The sequence below is a fragment of the Gossypium hirsutum genome, chromosome D10, assembly GCF_007990345.1.
Source record: "Gossypium hirsutum isolate 1008001.06 chromosome D10, Gossypium_hirsutum_v2.1, whole genome shotgun sequence".
NCBI lineage: Eukaryota > Viridiplantae > Streptophyta > Magnoliopsida > Malvales > Malvaceae > Gossypium > Gossypium hirsutum.
The window spans coordinates 15,414,327-15,432,666 of record NC_053446.1 but is presented as its reverse complement, the minus strand read 5'-3'; the positions used below and the strand labels follow the sequence as shown (position 1 = coordinate 15,432,666).

At 34.3% G+C, this 18,340-nt stretch overlaps 1 protein-coding gene across 1 annotated transcript; it reads right to left on the bottom strand.

The window, feature by feature from the left end:
• Nucleotides 1–4,468: 4,468 nt before the first annotated feature.
• LOC107915342 (tropomyosin-2-like) lies at nt 4,469–5,101 on the bottom strand. The gene has a single exon (XM_016844505.1). The coding sequence runs from the start codon at nt 5,099–5,101 to the stop codon at nt 4,469–4,471; it is 633 nt and encodes a 210-aa protein (XP_016699994.1).
• Nucleotides 5,102–18,340: the final 13,239 nt, after the last annotated feature.

Genomic DNA, 18,340 nt, shown 5'->3' with positions numbered 1-18,340 from the left:
CTTCCTGAGCTTCTGCTGAACTGGTTTACAATCTTATTTTATGGGCAGACGATGTACCACTATGCTAGTACTTAGCCTGGACATATCTTGGTATGACCATGCGAAAACACCTTTGAATTCTCGCAGCAATTCAATAAGGTCTTGTCTTGTCTTTATGGTGATTTCAGTTCTAATTTTCACCTCCTTTCCCTCCTCTAGGCTCACGATTTCTAATGATTCCCTATAAGGTAGGATCTGCTCATCCTCTTGTTCTACCATTCTCGACAAGTCTGGAGATATACCACAGTCTTCGTCATCTTCAAAGTCGTGAGATCCCTCTAAACACATGTCTTGCTCAAAAAGAAGCTCCGTGTTTGAAACAACGTCATTCATGTCGTTGAGATCTGAGGACCTATGAGGGCATATCAAAGAATATACCAAGAATATATGAATTTATGAATGACTATTTGTATAATAAGGTTATAAATGAAAGAATTATTTGCAGGACAATCAATTAGAAAGTGCTTATTTATATAAAAAGAAAAAGAATAATTGCTCGAATATGAATGTAAAGATGTATTTCATTAGAATGACGATGTTCAGGCTCAAGCCTTTTTCACAAAAGATTTCTTGTCATTTCCAAGCTAAAATAACAAGAATGTTCTGAGCATTACTCTAAATAAGCCCTACAGACTACAGGGATTTCTTCCGCAGTCCAGTTGTTTAGCTCGCTTCCAGGTTCATAAGGACAGGTCTCCAACGAGGCTCTTTTCTCAGATGTTTCTATAGCATTGATATGAAAATTTTCTAACATCTCTCCAATGTTTTCGCTTTTGGGCACCCCACGTTCAGGATGAATAAATCCACCCGATACAAAAGATGTAAATATGTGAGGAAAGGACATAGGCTCCCACTTGACCTCTTTTCCGCTTAAACGTGCCCTTCTTCTCTCTTGTCTTTTTTCTACCTCTTTCTTCTTCTGCTTCATGTCTGGCTTGTATCCTAAGCCATAACTGTCAAACTTTTCCTTCAGCATCGGTGCTTCAATCTTTCCTTTAAGATACTTTCCCAATCCTTTTCCGGGTGCAGCCCCTTTTCCAATCATCAATTGCAGCCCCATCTCAGCGGTCCTGGATATTTTCGGTACCGGAACTCTGCTTCCTTCAGCAATGAACATCGCGTTTACAAATTCTAAAGATTGAAAAGAGCATTCCACTGCCTCATCATCAATCTTCACGTAAGGTGCATCGCCAGTTACTGTCGCGATGATATCTTCCTCCGCATTTATGGTGATCACCCGACCTTCTGATACTATCTTCACCTTCTGGTGTAATGATGAAGGTACTGTCCCAGCTGAGTGTATCCATGGCCTTCCCAATAAACAGTTATAGGAAGGCTTAATATCCATCACCAAGAAGTCCACATCATAAGTAATTGGGCCAATCCTTAACGGTACCTCAATTCTCCCCATAACTCTATTTTCCGTTCCATCAAATGCCCTTACTATGCTCTGGCTCGTTTTCATGTGGGAACTATCTACCGGTAACCGACTAAGAGTAGATGAAGGTAATACGTTCAGTGCAGACCCGTTATCAATCAGGATCCCCAAGAGTATGTACCCTTTGCATCGGGCAGTGACATGCAAGGCTTTAGTGGAACCTCTTCCTCCAGATGGTATTTCGTCATCACTGAAGAAGATAAAATTGTCAGCATTTATATTGTTGGCCAACTGATCCAGCTTGTTCACCGAAATGTCTTCCACCACGTATGTTTCATTTAGTACTTTCAATAGTGCATTTCGATGTGCTTCTGAACTTAAGAGCAAAGCCAGTATAGAAATGCGGCCTGGCTGTTTGCGTAGCTGTTCCACAACACTATATTCGCTATGTTTTAAAAACTTCAAAAATTCCTTTGCTTCCTCTTTTTTCACCGGCTCATTAACCGATGGCTCAACGGCCTTTCCTTTCTTCTGCTCTTTCTTCCAATTCTCTTCTCTTGACGGTTCTGCCGAAGCGTCATATCGTTTCTCATTGCATGTGTAAGAACCTACTTCCTGATTTCTTTCTGCTTCTTTTCCCAAGATTGTCACGTTACATCCATAACTCCACGGCACCATTTTGTCATCCTTGTATGGGAAGTTTGATAGTTTCTGGATTACAATTTTTGGTGTCGTCTGGACCCTAGACCCATCGCTCCGAGGGCGTGAAATGATGACCACAAGATGATTCATTCCTGTAGTCTTTGCTTCCAACTCTGATGCGCAAATATTTTCTTTACCCTCTATTTTTTCATAAAACCTCATCTCATTGTTGTCCATCATGCTCTGGACCAAAGCCCTGAATCCCTCACACTTTTGAATTTCATGTCCTACCTCATGGTGGAATTCGCAATAGTTTTCAGCCTCATATCCTTCTTCAGAATTTGAAATAACTAGCCCTCTCATCGCCATTTGTCTCCAAACCCACTTCAACGGAATTTTTACTTCAGCGATGTCATTCTTGACCTCTTCTCCCCTACTTTCGCTCATCATGTTCACTCCCTTATCAGTATGATTGGGTAGCAGATTTTCTGTGTTAGGGGAGTCATCAAACTTGACAACACCCATGCTAATAAACTTTTCGACAAGCTTCTTTAAAGCAGTGCAATTTTCTATTGAATGCCCTGTAATTGTACCACTTGGGATACGGGGGCTGCAAAGGGGTCAAGTAATGGGGAGAAACTACGTGTGCGTTAAACAAATTCTGATATAGCTTTTTGTATGACATCGGAATTGGTGTGAACTGGGGCTTTTCGGTACCTTGCCTCCCACTAGATTCTTGTCTCGTTGAACCCTGTTGACCAGCAATCACCTTTCTCGGCTAGTTCACCGTAATTGACTTGTTGTAAGCATTTACATTATTTACTTCATTTTCTTTCCTTCTCGAGGCTGACCTTTTGTTGCTCTCTCCTACTTCTATTTTCCCGTTTCTGATGGCATTCTCAATCATTTCACCATTCATTACTATATCTGAGAAACTTTTGGTTGCACTTCCTAGCATGTGCGTGATAAATGGGGCTTTCAAGGTATTGATAAAGAGCATTGTGGTCTCTCTTTCTAAGAGCGGTGGTTGGACTTGGATGGCAACTTCCCTCCATCTTTGCGCGTACTGTCTGAAACTCTCACTTTGTTTCTTCTCCATGTTTTGTAGTGTAATTCTATCGGGTGTCATATCCGTTACATGGTTGTACTGCTTCATGACTGCCTGTGCTAGGTCCCTCCATGAACCGATCTTGGTACGACTCAATTGATTGTACCATTTAGACGCTGCCCCTACTAAACTATCTTGAAAATAGTGGATTAACAACTGATCGTTATTGACGTAGCCAGTCATCCTTCTATAGAACATAGTGATGTGGGCCTCGAGGCAACTAGTTCCATTATATTTCTCAAATTCAGACATCTTGAATTTAGGAGGTAGTACCAAATCTGAGACCAAGCTTAGATCTTTAGCGTCGATTCCCTGATTACTATCAGCGCTTTCCAAGGCTTTGAACTTTTCTTCCAACCACCTATACCTATCCCCCCATTGTTTTTGCAATTCTACGCTTGCTTTTCCTTCTTCAGTTGCTTCATCAAAATCCAGAATAATGGGGTTGATTGGGTTTTCTCCCTGGTTTAAACTTGATCGTCCTTGAAAAATTGTGGCACCAGTTTGTAGTTGTTGCGGCATAATTGTGACAGACGATCCTCTTGGGCACATTTCAGTTTGGGTTCGTACATTTGGTGGACTAAAACCAGGAGGATACAACGGATCCTCGCTACCCTCTCCATGATCGGCCATAGGGCCCTTTCCTTTATCTACTCCTCTCGTCAATAGATGGGTCAATTTAGCCATGGCATCCTTTTGAGCTTTGATCAACTTTTCCATCATGTCCTCTTGAATTTTATCTAGTCGCTCTTGTATTTGTTCTTGCAAGCGTTCTTGCATATCCTTTTGCATTTGCTCCAGTTTCTCTAATCTGTGGTCCATTTCTTTAGTTTTCCGTCGAGTACCGTATTGATGCTTAACGGGTGAGCTTTTGTCGGTTTCCAGGTTACCTGTAATAATTTTAACCAATTAGGGTCTTTTGGTGGATTTTAATGCATATGATGCAATGTGATGCAATGCATGAATGCAAAAAGGCATCGATTCTGATTCAATTTCAATTAGAAAGCTTCATTTGGATAACATCATTCTTTACATAAAATAGATTACATATACGATTTTGCCCTAATGCTCAGAATTTTAATCTTTTTAAGCAGCGAAGCAAGCTCTCTTCCCCAGTCAGATTCCAGCTCGTACTTTACACTCAAAGTATCAGCTTGTATCGCCAGGGTCTGCAAGTAATCAGCTACCTCCCGAATCTGGGTCACAGCTTCTTCCATGACGTGATCTCTGTCTCTAACTTGGCTTTGATAATAATGGAGCTGTTCTTTCTAACGTTCTTCATTTGCTTCAAAAAATGCAATCTACGCCTCACAATCCTGTAGCGTCGCCTCTAACTCTTCCACTATTTTCTTTATTTCCTCAATCTTGTTCAAGCTCGCTCTTAATTCTACTGCGGTATTACGATTTTGGTAACGATGAAGAGACCTTTCAAGTTCAACTATTCGTGCCTTTAATTCATCTGTCATGCTCCGGCTTTCTAACAAATTCCTTTCCAGGGCCTGGTTTTGTACTTGAGTCTCTTGGCATTTCTTTTCCCATTCATCAGCCTTGTTTCTTTCTTCTTGGATCTCCCGTCGCCATTGCTCTGAAGTCTTTCCCAGTCCCGCGGTTCTCATTGATACCCGTAGCTTTTTGTAATCTATTTTTAAGCTATCCAGATCTTCTTCCACTTTATTCTTCCCTTTCTTCAATTTTTCGGCCTCTAACTTTTGGACGTCCACATCTAGTCTCAAATGCATCTGCTCTTCTTCCAACTGCTCTATTTTCTTTTCGAGTTCTGAATTCCTCCTTTCAAAATCTTGTTTTATAATCTCCAACTCTGATGAGACTACTTGTAGATATTCCTCCATTGGTCGAACACCCTCCAAGTTTAACTCTGGAATGTTATCATTAATTCTTCTACTTCGCCATTCACCGTACTCTGGAGTGGTCATTAAACTCACAGCTAGCCTTTTCATCCTATGAATCTGATTCCAAGCCTAACAAATTTTTTTCACCCTTCTCTTGTAATTGTCTCCCCGGTACGATAACTCACATTGAGTTAAACCCTGCGTTGTCGGTACAAACTGTCTCGAATTGTATTGCCTTAGGACCAACAAAGGTGCATACCCGACGGCTCCCCAAAACCCTAGCAACGGGACCCAATCGAAGCTTCCACAACGGTAAAAAATTTCATTAGGAATCAACCAGGGAGCTCTCCATTCCACATCATCATCTTGAAGATTTTGTAGGATTGCTGTTCAATTTCCTTCTAATATGTCGTCCCTTCTTGGCGTAGTCACTATCTCTTTTAACGGGGAGTAATGCCCCGAGAAAACCCGATACAAAACTTTGTCGACCTTCCAGAAATGACTATGGAACCAGGCTAACAACAACTGCGCACAACCTATGAATCTGCCTTCCCCAGCTCGCCTACACGCATTCAGAGATCTAAACGTTTCAGCCAAAATTACAGGAATAGGCGTGACCCCTTTACTCAACCGATCAAAGAGATTCGAAACTACCTTGTCAACATGCCCCAATGCTTTAAGGAAGATCACTAACCCGTAAATACTCAAAGCAAACACGTCAATCTTCTTTTTTCCATCCGGATGTGCTATAATCAAGTCCCATAAATTTTTCCATGGAATACATTTTCACTCCTCTTTCTGCTTGATCCGGGCCGTAATCCACTGCTCGCTCATGCCAGTAATATTCATCAGCTTCTTCCAAAATGCCGAGACATACGCAGCTCTAGAATATGCTTTATCCACCTGAAACCTGGGACAGTGTAGTAAAGCCGTATATTCCTCCACCGTAGGTACCAGATCTACTTTGCCAAAAGTGAAACAACTATATGCAGGATTCCAATATTGAGCAAGAGCCCGAAACAATCGCTTATCTATCTTGACATCAAGCAAATACGGAAAATCTCCATAACTAGAATAGAGCAACTGCCTGGTCTCATCACTCCACTTATCCCATATTTCTCTCATCTCCTGTAGGCTATTTTGCGTCACACTAATACGAGTATAGTCCCATAGCTCTGACACATAATCCTTAGCTAGACTGTCTCCCTTTTCCAATTGCACCTTCTCTGACCATATACGGACCATGGCATTGTCTTCCACCTTATCAAGAAAGTCGTTTTCCATGAGAAACTTCCTAATTTAACAATCGAACTTGAATCGACACTCTTTTGAATATGAAATGACATGCAAACATAGCAATAAAACACCATAAGTCAGTATAACATATCAACATAATTGGCAACAAATTTAAGAGAAACAAGCATTTACATGAGCAATCCTTAGAGTTTGGGGAATTATACCTAAGTTGGATTCCTAGGCTATCTATATGCAGTTTGGTTCTAAAGTCGAGGTACCCGAACCAGCAGATTCCTCAGTCTTCACCCATTATAGGCTTATACATACCAAGTTCGATTCAGGGGAATACATTTCCCTATGGCTGCACGGAGATGAAAATCTCATGAAGACATACGTATGGATGTACTCCGAAAGTGATTCACTATCCTGCACGGAGGTGAAAACCTCACGAAGGAGTAGCTTCTCACTCGTACTTAAAAAGGGCAAGACTAAATAGTCTTTATGCAATATGATGACAAGTTATAAAACACAATAATCATACTAACATATGCAAAGAGAAGATCATATAATCAAATTTTTAAATTTCGACAATAAGACAAAAACAATCAATTTTACGGCCTGACTCTCTTGGTGTTCCCCAGCGGCGTCGCCAAGCTGTCGAAACCATTTTTTTTTTAGTTTGAAAATTTGGGTATTGATTTTTGAAAATGAAAACTAGGAGTCGCCACCGCTCTTTTATTAAGGTGTGATCGGTTCACCATTAAAAATAATTTTAGGTCTGCGAATTTTGAGAAAACATGTTCAAGAGTTGGTTACGCCCGAGGAAGGGTTAGCACCCTCGTGACGCCCAAAATTGGTACCAAATTGATTGTTTAATGTCTTAATGTCAAAATTTTGAAAATATTTTAAAATACGATTCTTTGAAAAGAAATTTTGAATAGACTGAATTGAATAGCAAGATGGACTCGTTTTGAATAAATTGCTACACTGAGTGAGTTAGAGTGTGACAGTTCATTTATCGAAATTAAGTATGTCTTCTTGCTTTCAAATTCATGCATTTTAAAAAAGGTTGTTCAATCATTTAAGTTGAACGAGAAAGTTAGAATCCAGTAAGTTAGGTTTCTATTTCTCGATGTTCTTAAACATCAAACAATGCCATAAAAAAACGGATAACAGAATATCACATCCAGTAAGTTAGGATCCGACATTTTGAAATCCTTAATGCTTAATTTTAAAATTGAATTGTTTTAATAAATTGAATTCTTGACTATCTAAATTTATCGAGAAGAATCGTAACCTAGTAAGTTAAGGCACGATTCTTTCGAGAATTTATGAACATCAACCTTTTAGGAATTAAATAACTATAGTGCCTTTATAAAATAACATTCTAGCAAAAGGACCATGATTGGATAACAATATATGCAACGTAAAGTACGAAATTCAATTTAAATTTAAACTAACAACAATTAAGCAAGTGGTAGGCAAATGCAAACATCGACTTTAACAATTATACAACCGTTCATAAAATTTAAGTATCCCATAAATTCATGATCGATAGTAAACTAACACAAAAACAATGCAATAGAAAGTAAAGGAACAAAGAATGATAACAACAAATAATACAAATGTTTAATACAATTTGGTAAGGATATATATAAAAAAATAAAAGGTTTGAAATAGTTTTAATGAAGGACTTTTTAAAAAAAATAAAAACGTAGTAAAAATAAAAGCAAACAACTTGAAATTAATATATACATTCTAATTTATGTAAATAAAACTTAGTAGAATTAATAGTATATACTTAATAATAATATATATAAAAGTTAAATAAATAAAATGAAATAACAAACTTAAAAAGAACAAAGCTTTTGCATAAAATATTTCATCATTTGGAATTAATAACAATATATTGTTATATATGTAAGTATATTATTAAAATACTATATGTATACGTATAAAAATATACAGCATTATTGTTAAAAATTTTGAAGTTTATTTTATATATATATATACGTACATGAGAAAAATCTATATCATATAATAGTATAAAGTATTATTATTAATTATATCTTTATAAAAATATAGGTTGATTATATTTATAGAAAAAAACATAAAAAATAATAGGAAAATAATAGTAGATTTCTGAATAAGAAAAATAAAGAAAACTGAATAATAAAGGGATTAAATCATAAACAAAATCGAATTAACAGGGCGCAATTGGAATTAAAGAAAAGTGAAGGACCATGCTGCAACACGCGCATTACATGGGGGGCCCGATTGGGAAATATCTCGCCCCCCAAAACGCAGCGTTGCGAGCTGGACCGAAACGGAATGAAAACAAAATGCACGGCCAAGATTAAACGAAGTATGAAAGCTTATTTGAATGCACTATGAAAAAGAGGGACTAAATGCGCAAAAATCCCCTCAGACCCAAAACGCGCAGATCCTTCCCCTGGGTGGGGTCACCGTGCAGGTTGGGGGTGATCAGACAATGCCGTTTTGAAGCTACCACACCAGCAACAAACGGCGACATTTCGGGTCCTATGATTAAAACTAAAACAAGCTTAACAAAACCCTAACAACCATTTTTCTTTTTTTTAAAAACTAGAGCTCTCTCTCTCTCTCTCTCGGTGTCGCACGATGGTTCACTACCTCGTTTAGAGACTCTCCGAACCATGCCCTTAACGCCGATGACGACGGAGAAGGGGCGATCGGTCCAGTCGCAAGGTATGTTGACTCTTTACTGCTTTTATTTTCCTTAGTAAACACACAAAAGAAAAAATAAAAGAAATAAAAACTATGTAGAAGAACAACAAGGAAGAAGATGAATACGAAAATCACCTTTTTCTGCTTTTTTTGTATTATCAATCGTCTCCCTGCTTTTACAACCTTCTTGGGCTTTTATAATGCCCTTTACAGAAAAATGAAAAGAAAAACGAAAAGAAAAAATAAAATCCCTCCCCCGCAATCGTATTTCTTCCTTCTCTCTCCTCTCTGTTTTGCGTCTGTTTTTACTGCTTTTGTGCGTGTCTCTTGCAGGTACGAAGTGCAGAGTCAGGTGCGTATGGAGGCGGGTGGCGCGGCTCGGCTCGAAGGCGGCTAAGGCTTGGCACGCGCGAACGAGGAGAGCCGCTGCGGTGCTGAGGCGTGCGGCTAGGGTTCCAAGGGCTATCGGACTGGTTACTTGGGATTCTATAATCGGGCTAGGGACCTAGGCCCTTGTAATTAGAAATTGGGCTTATTATATTTAGTTTGTATTTCGGGCCTTTGTATTTTGGGTATTAGTTTTGTAATCTGGACACTATGTTTTTTTGGACTATTTTTATTTTATTATTTTTTATTATCGGGCCGGGCAATATTGGGCCATTACAATTGTCATATGCATAGAATAAACTGTTATAAGGTAAATGAAACTAATAAATTAAAATGAATTACGGTATAGGTCAAGAGTTGATTCAACCGATAGATAATCGAGGAAAAGGAAAAATTATGGATTAGTCCTCGACACTTCACTCATTGTTGTTTTTATCTGGTAAGTTCATATGGTATAGTTATATATGTAATGTAATATATGTGTTTGAATTATGAATTTATATACTTTGAGTGTGATTTGAATTGTATGCAAATTAGTACAAAAAGATGAGACATAGACTGAATTGTAAAGAAATGAATTAATGTGTTAAACGTGCTCGGATGAATGTGAGAAAGGATAGGATACAATTGGCATGCCAATAGGGTTATTTGCACGTTGTATGGGATATGGTATGAGGTGATACTGATGTACGAAGAATTCACTGTTTAACTGGAATCCAGCATTTGTTGCGGATTATCAAGATCTGTCTTTACGAAAATCACTGTTACTGATTGTCTCTACGGAGATCCTGGTGTGTTCTGGAGGGATGTAATGTATTATGACATACGATGCCTACAGGCTCGGCACTTCGATGCTCAGGTGTGTTTTGAAGTTATCACTCGAACGAGCAATTTGGTGTGTTTTGGTGATTATCCGCGTATCTGTATTTTTTTTATTATAGTTCATCGGGTTAAAGAGTTAGTGTAAAAGGAAAATATCTTATTAATTATATGTATGATTGATAACTCTAAATTATATAGACTTTTTCACACCTTTTGACTAGTAATTCATGTGAGTTCTGAGTATTTTTACAGCAAATTTTGTGATGTTATTACAAAATAAATAAGATGGACCAAATTAATAACAAATCTCCATTTTTAATTATTTATATGATAAAGTTACATATTTTTGCTAAATTTGCAACAGTTTGGTGCAAAAGGAGAAAAAGCAATTTCGAATTTCACTTTTTGACAAACAAATGCTACAACACTCATGTCACACTTGCCATGCAGAGGAGGGTTGATAATTAATCAGCTATGGATTTCCAAATTGATCTAAAATAATTTATGGATCATGGGATAGACTTGACCCAGCTTGTAATTGGATCGCAAAAGGGAGTAAGTCTGTGCTTATTTTTGGAAGCCAAACTGTCCATTAAGGGGGAAATAGCCCAAATTCGACTATGAACAGCCCAATCATCCATGGATTAATTGAGGGTCCCTAGACTTGTTTAAAATTCACAAAATAGCCTCAACAACTTTTCTAAGTGACCATTCAACTCCATCCCTGAAATCAAGCCTTGGACTAGCTATTTTTAGCAAAGTCATCCATTTCATTCCTTTTCTCAAGGTGACCGACCATATAAGGGGGGATTGGCGTGCTTTTTTTAGCAAACTCAAGCCATGCGCTCCTAGTATAAATACCCTTCTTCACCCATTCATTTCATCATCCCTCATCCTTCATTCATGCATTATAAAATTATGATTATGTGCCTTGGATTGTTTATTCATTCAGATAAAATTATGATTATGCTATTCATGAATTTTAAATGTAGGGATGAAACTGAATTAATTATTTAATCCTAATAGAACTATAATTAATGGACGCAATATCTGAATGGTGAGTGTTTAATCTATATTTGTGAAAATTGGGTTAAATTTGTAATAATTTGAGATAACCTTATTACCTTGCATAATCCTTTGCATAATCCTAGGATTTATGTGATTAACTGTTTCAGTATAGAAATATTACTGTTACTTCACATAATCTATTTTTTTTGCTTATTACAATACTAAGTTGTTGACATAGACATATGCTATACTTAATAATTTAATAAGTTGAATCCTTAGACGATGCCTGTAAAGGTAACATTGAAGTCGTAACAGACATAGACATATACAGATAAGAGGTTAAACTTCAGACTTCGAGAGAAGCCAAAGTACTCGTAATTTAAATAGGATTAATAAATAACTGAGTTGCCATGGATTATTTTCGTAACATCATTAATAGTATTTAAATATTTCTAAGTTAGGAAGGAGAATTATTCTAACACATACATGCTATTGTGATTTTTCTTAAAGACTTGCATACTCAATTCTTCCTTTATTTAATTTAATTTTAAGCATTCTTAGGTTAGTTTAGTTTATTTAAAACTCATCACTTTAATTTATTTTTTGACACCAACCAATTTGTTTAGTAATTAATTTTGCAATACTTGATTTGCATAAACAGTCCCTATGGAAACAATACTCTTACTCAATCAAATTTATTACTTGTCAACGATTGTATATACTTGCACATCAATCAAATTATCTCGAGAAAATGGTATATAAAAATGTATAGAAGGAGTCTTAATGAATATGTGCTTATCTTGAACATCTACAATTTTGAACCTTAAATATTATATGGCATGTATATAAGCTTTGTTATGCATATGTGTTTACGTGAATGGTTGCAACTTTGATCTATGGATAATGCTTGTCTTTTGATAATCGATCTTGTGAACATAGATGCGTATAATGGCAATGTGTCAAGTAATTATATACATGGTGATTTTTTTATTGTGACTTGATTGAGTTTGAATGCTTAAATGCAAATGGTTGATGAATGTATAAATTGTAAAGTTATTCTTAGGTATCAAAGTAAGGTATAATGAGTTTGGTATAATTGAATTGGCATGAAAATGTAATGGTATAAGTAAATGGAATAGTCTGGTTTGGAATGAATTTTGCACCCTTATTGTAATTTGGTGTCAATTGTGGCATATTGGTTTAATGTTAGGAAAATTATGAATGATATGGTTTGGCATGGTTTTGAGAATGTTTTAAACAAGTTTGACTGATGCTAGAAGAACTCTTTTGACCTATTTGGATGATTGGATTGAAACAAGTATCAAACGGCCTTACAATACCTAAAACAGGATTCATGTCGCAACGTCATATAGTGGTCGTCCCGATGAGAAAAAGTCTGTAATGTCACGTTGAGACGAGGAACTACGTCGTTGTCTCGACAAGGCCAAAATAGTGAGTGACGTTGCGACGTCGAACGTACTGATGTCGTGACATGACAAACTGTTTTGGGACGTCACACACTGTTTTGTGACGTGACATTACAGTTTGGTCATTCTTCATGCTCGGGTCAACTTAAGAGCTTTCGTAAGCTCAATTAAGACTTGATTTTAATTGTATTTTATATTATGCTTAGAATTGTGAAATGAATTGGTTTTAAATTGAATTAATTGATATGATCTGTATATGATTGCTCCGGTATCTGTAGTAGCATCCTGTAGCTCGGGTCCGACGATCGGACCAGGTAAGGGGTGTTACGTTGAATTTGATTGGTGCTCTAATTTTACAATATATTATATTAAAATAGGTCTATAATAAATTATAATTCTATAATGTAAGAATTGAAAAAAAAATAATTTATCTACATATAAGTTTAATATATGAAAAAAAAATTTAAATTTTAAATTAAAAACAATATAAATATTAAAAAAATAAAGGCTACCTAAAATGACTTTGGGTTAGTCATCTACAATTGCGTACGAGTTTGAGTAAAAGTTTAGGCTCACATTTTACGTTGAACAGAACTCAAATAAATATAAAATATGTTAATATCATATTTCAATCATACCCGACCCCAAATAAATCCGTCTCATGAATACCTCTATGTCAAAGTCTCACCTTATATTTAAAAGGATGAGAATGTTTGAAAATAAATATTAAATCAAAATATGAGTTGAAGCCCTTGAAAATAAAGATCAAATCTTAATTATTTTTGAAGATCTTACTCCGATCAATTTATTATATTACCATAATTTTTTATAAATTTTATAAATAAATTTAATTGTTGATATTTCAAATTGGACTAAACATGAATAAAATTAGGGGTTAGTATTTAATACAATGTGAATGGAATGTTGTAAGAATATTATTTTTTATATATATTTTAGTATATGAGTGAATAATAAATTAATTATTTCTATGACTTATTTTTAAGAAAGAGAAGAAAAATTTTCGATCTTATTTTTTACAAAATTTTTTACTTATGTTTTTAATTTCAAGTTTAAAATTGTATTAACTATTATAATGAAGCAAACAATTTTTTTTTTAAATTTTGTAATTACACTCTTTAAATCCTATCTATTAGATCCAATCCCAACTTAAACAAAACTTGTATATGAGCCTAGTTAAGTTGTTAGGTTGTTGGTTAGTTGATTATAGTTAACAGTCAGCTTATTCTCTTTTTTCTGATTTATTCAGTTTTTTGGATAATGATTTTTCCTTCAAACATCAAATGGTATCTACCATAGCTATAAATCTTTACCAAAATACGAATGACATTCAACTGAGGAAATAATAAAGTAGCCGTACAAACACACTAAAAAGTTTAGATAAGATTCAGAAAGCAATTAATGTTGTTAGTACTCAATTTTAATATTGTCGTCAGAGACTAGTTCTCCCCTTTTAGACAAACAATAAATGTATGGTAAGGCTCTTTTACCTTTTGTCTCGAAACACGCACACACACAACAACAAACTCTTCTCTTTTTTTTCTTTACAAAAACAAAAAATTACTGTTGCATGCACACCCTCTCTTCATAGATTGAGATAAAATGGAGGAGTTTATATCTAGGGATAGTGATTGTTCTTTTTAATAATATCATTTTTAAAGTTTGAAATTGAATTTTTTTTAATAATGTTGTGCCCTATTATTATACTCAACTACTTATTAATTTTAGTTTTGAATTTTTTTATCCATATTATCTTTTATTTTCTATCAAAAACTTAGGAATGAGGTATATATATATATATATGAAAAATATCAGTAAATTTAAAATGTTACGCGAACGTTGATATATATTAATTAGTACAAAAACAAAAACTATATTTCTATTGTTACCTAACTCAGTAACTACCTAAAATTTAAATTTTAACCTCCTATATTTTATCTATATTTTGAATATTGATATAGTTTTTGGTTTGTAATAATTTTTTAAAATAAACTAATAATATTTTTAAAAATGAAGCAGTTCCTTTTCTTTTTTCCAGAAATATACTTTGTTTTGTTTATATTTTGTTTTAAAATTGGAGTTTGAGGCTGCCAATGGATACGTTGTTTTCAAGCTGACACTTGATAATGAATGTCTATAAGCATGTTTAATTTAATTCTTTATACATTATAACTGTAATAGGCCAATTTAGTCCGGGCTCATAAAAAATAATAAACCTAAAATGATAAAATAAAGTCCAAAATTATATTATTTGGTCCGATCGGGATGACCCATTACTTGAAAAGGTTGAAGGTCTATCTACAAGCTTGATGCATATGGAAACATAATCTTCAAGGATATGCAATCTTAGATATGATATGTAATCTTAGATATGATATGCAATCTTAGATATGATATGTAATCTTAGATATGATATGCAATCTTAGAAGATATGATTTTGTAATCTTAGAGATTTAATTTGTAGATACCTTTTCATCTTAGCCGTTGATGTAATTAATCTGTACCATTGGATTTGGAGAGGCTCAACTATAAATAGATGCCTCTCCCTTCATTGTAAAAGAGGGAAGTGGGGAGTAATAATAATTCTTAAAAGTATTTACTCAAATTTCTCTCTCTCTTACGTTCTTATTTTGTTGATTTGTGTATAATTTATTTATTGATTTGTATATTGTTGATTTCAAATCTCTTTTTACCTTATTATTCATTTTCAAATTCATTATTTTCAAATTTGTTTACATTTTATTTGGCCTTATATTTTTTTTATTTTATACTCTTTGTTTTAAATTCACTGGTCTTTGATTATTGATGCTATTTAATCCTCTATTTGTTATTTTATTTTTTTATTATTAAATTAATTATTTTAATATTATTAATACTATTATGTGGCAGCATTAATCTTGTATTATTATTATTATTTATTATTTATTATTTATTATTTTTATTTTTATTTTTATATTCTTGCGCATGCATCGTTTTTATGTAATATATATTGTTTTATATATAGTATACGTATGCTTATATATATTTTATACATATGTTTTTTTATTTTTTTTACTTCCTAACTTTTATATGCATATATATACTTTTATATTTAGTTTCAATTTTTTTTTACTTTTGTATATATGTACATATATGTATTTATATATTTTTCTAATGAATATTTTTATATATATACGCACATGTCTATGTTTTTTATTTGCTTAAATACAAACTTATATTTTCAACACATATGTTATAATATATATATGTATATTTATATATTTTTCTTTATTTTCATAATTGCATTATATATATATTTTGTTATAAATTCTATAGTCCAAAATTTTATATGTAAACCCATGTGTATGTCTTTTATTCTTTATAATTTCATGTATATATTTTGTACCTTTTTTTCTCTTTATATTTTTTGTTTATTTCCTTCATTTGCTTATTGATTTATGTTTTCATTTATATTTTGTTCATTTGATACTTTACATGTCATTGTTTTTTATGTACATTAATTTTGCTTATTTTTATGTCATTGTTGTATTTATTATTGTATTTTACATTTAATGTAACATTACATCATTTTTTACTCGATTTTAAAATTTTCAAAATTGAGATAATACTCGTATTTAGGATTTTCAAGGAAATTGAGCTCTAACGTATTGGATTTCAATTTTCTTCGTTAAATCTAACAATCGAGAATTGCTCATTAATCAAAAAATAAAATGAAAAGCTTGTTGTCGTGAATTTAATATGTTGTATCCTAACGTATTGGATGTGACGTATTGATTTCTCGAGACAACGATTTTTTTTAAAAAATAATAACAAAGGAAATATTCCAAGTTTAGGATTTTGAGAAATTGTGTCCTAACGTATTGGGCCGCGATTTCTTTATAAATCTTAAACAAATGAATATTCTTTTAAATTTTATTACACGAGTATTTTGGACTAATTCATTTTTGAGGAATTAGAATGTCGTGCCCTAACGCGTTGGGTGTGACATTTTCTTTCTTCGAAATGATAAGAGTCTTAATAAGTAACATTTTTTAAGTTTTTATTAAGGATCATATTTTTAAATTTTCAACATTAAGACACTAATTAATTAACTAGGTACTAATTTTGGGCGTTACGATGGTGCTAATCCTTCCTCGTACGTAACTGACTCCTGGATCCATTTTTCTAAAACTCGTAGACCAAAGCTATTTTTTAGGTGATCCAATCACACCTCAATAAAATATTGGTGGCGACTCCCAATTTTTGTTTTTTTAAAGTCGACAACTAATTTTTGTTTTTTTTTTCCAAAAATAGAAATGATTTCGACAGCTTGGCGACTCCACTGGGGAATTTTTAAAAAATAAGAGAGTCGAGCCACAAAGTTGATTAATTTTTATCTTATGGTTGAGAAAATATTTTTTTAAAAAAAATTCATGAGATCCTTTTGCATTCATTATTTTCTTGCTTAATTGATCTTTGCATTATACATTACATGAGTTGAATGATTTTACCATTTTAAGTGGGAGTGAGAAACTATTCCTTCGTGAGGTTTTCACCTCTGTATAGGATAGTGGATCGCTTTCGGAATACATCGGTACCTATGCCTTCGTGAGATTATCATCTCCGTATAGTCATAGGAAAAATGTGTTCCCCTGAGCCGAACTTGATCTATATGAGCCTATAATGGGTGAAGATCGAGGAATCTGCTGGTTCGGGTACCTTTGCCCTAGAAACCGAACCTCATATAATGAACCTTAGGAACTTGCCCTAGGTAAAGCTATGCCAAACCCCTAGTGGTCACCCGAATAGGTTTTCTATTTATTCTTTCTTTAGCTTTGTACTAACCTATTTTCTTTTTGGTTGCGATTGTATTGCATTTTCATCATAAAAAAGAGGTGTTGATTCACGTTCAGTTGCTAAATAGAGAGCTTGTCATAAGAAAATGAGTTTCTTGATAAAGTGGATGATAATATGGTTGTCTGAATATGGTCAAGAAAACGTGATAAGAGAAGGATGATAGTTTAATGGAGGACTACACGACTATGGCTCTGTTGCCCAAGGATTCAAGATAACAAAGATTATTCGAGAGCCGCTGAACTTTCTTAAAGAGAAGCCAACGAGCATCACGAGGATGAGTAAGAAATGAGTTGCAGCCTGGATCAAGCAAAGAGGAGATGGAAGAGACGTCCCTTTTGAAGAGTGCGTGAGATTTATCTTAACGCTCGAATGAAGAAGAGGGTCGAATGTCTTCGCCTATGAGGGCAAGGCCGTATAAATATCCATTTTATGTAAAGAGATTTTTTTTTTAGAAAAGTTTTCTAAATGTAATTGAATCAGAATCAATGTCTCTTTAGGCATTCATTTCATGCATCTGCATTACATGACATCATATGCATTGAAAGAGTCTAATTGAGTAAATTTATTTCAGTTAATCTGGAAACCAACAAACCCACCAAACACCGTCACGGTACTCAATCAAAAACTAAGGACATGGACCAAAGAATGGAAAGGCTAGAACAGTTTCAAAAGGAGATGCAGAATCAGCTTCAACAACAAATGAATGAACAGCTTGAGAAAATTCAGCAAAAAATGATGGACAAAATGATGGAATCTCAAGAGAGTATGATGGCTCGATTAACTCAGTTGTTGACTAGAGGAACTGATAAAGGAAATAGCTCTGTGCTCAATCTTGAAGAAGGAGACAGTGAGGGACTTGTTGATCCCCAGGCTTTACCCCTCA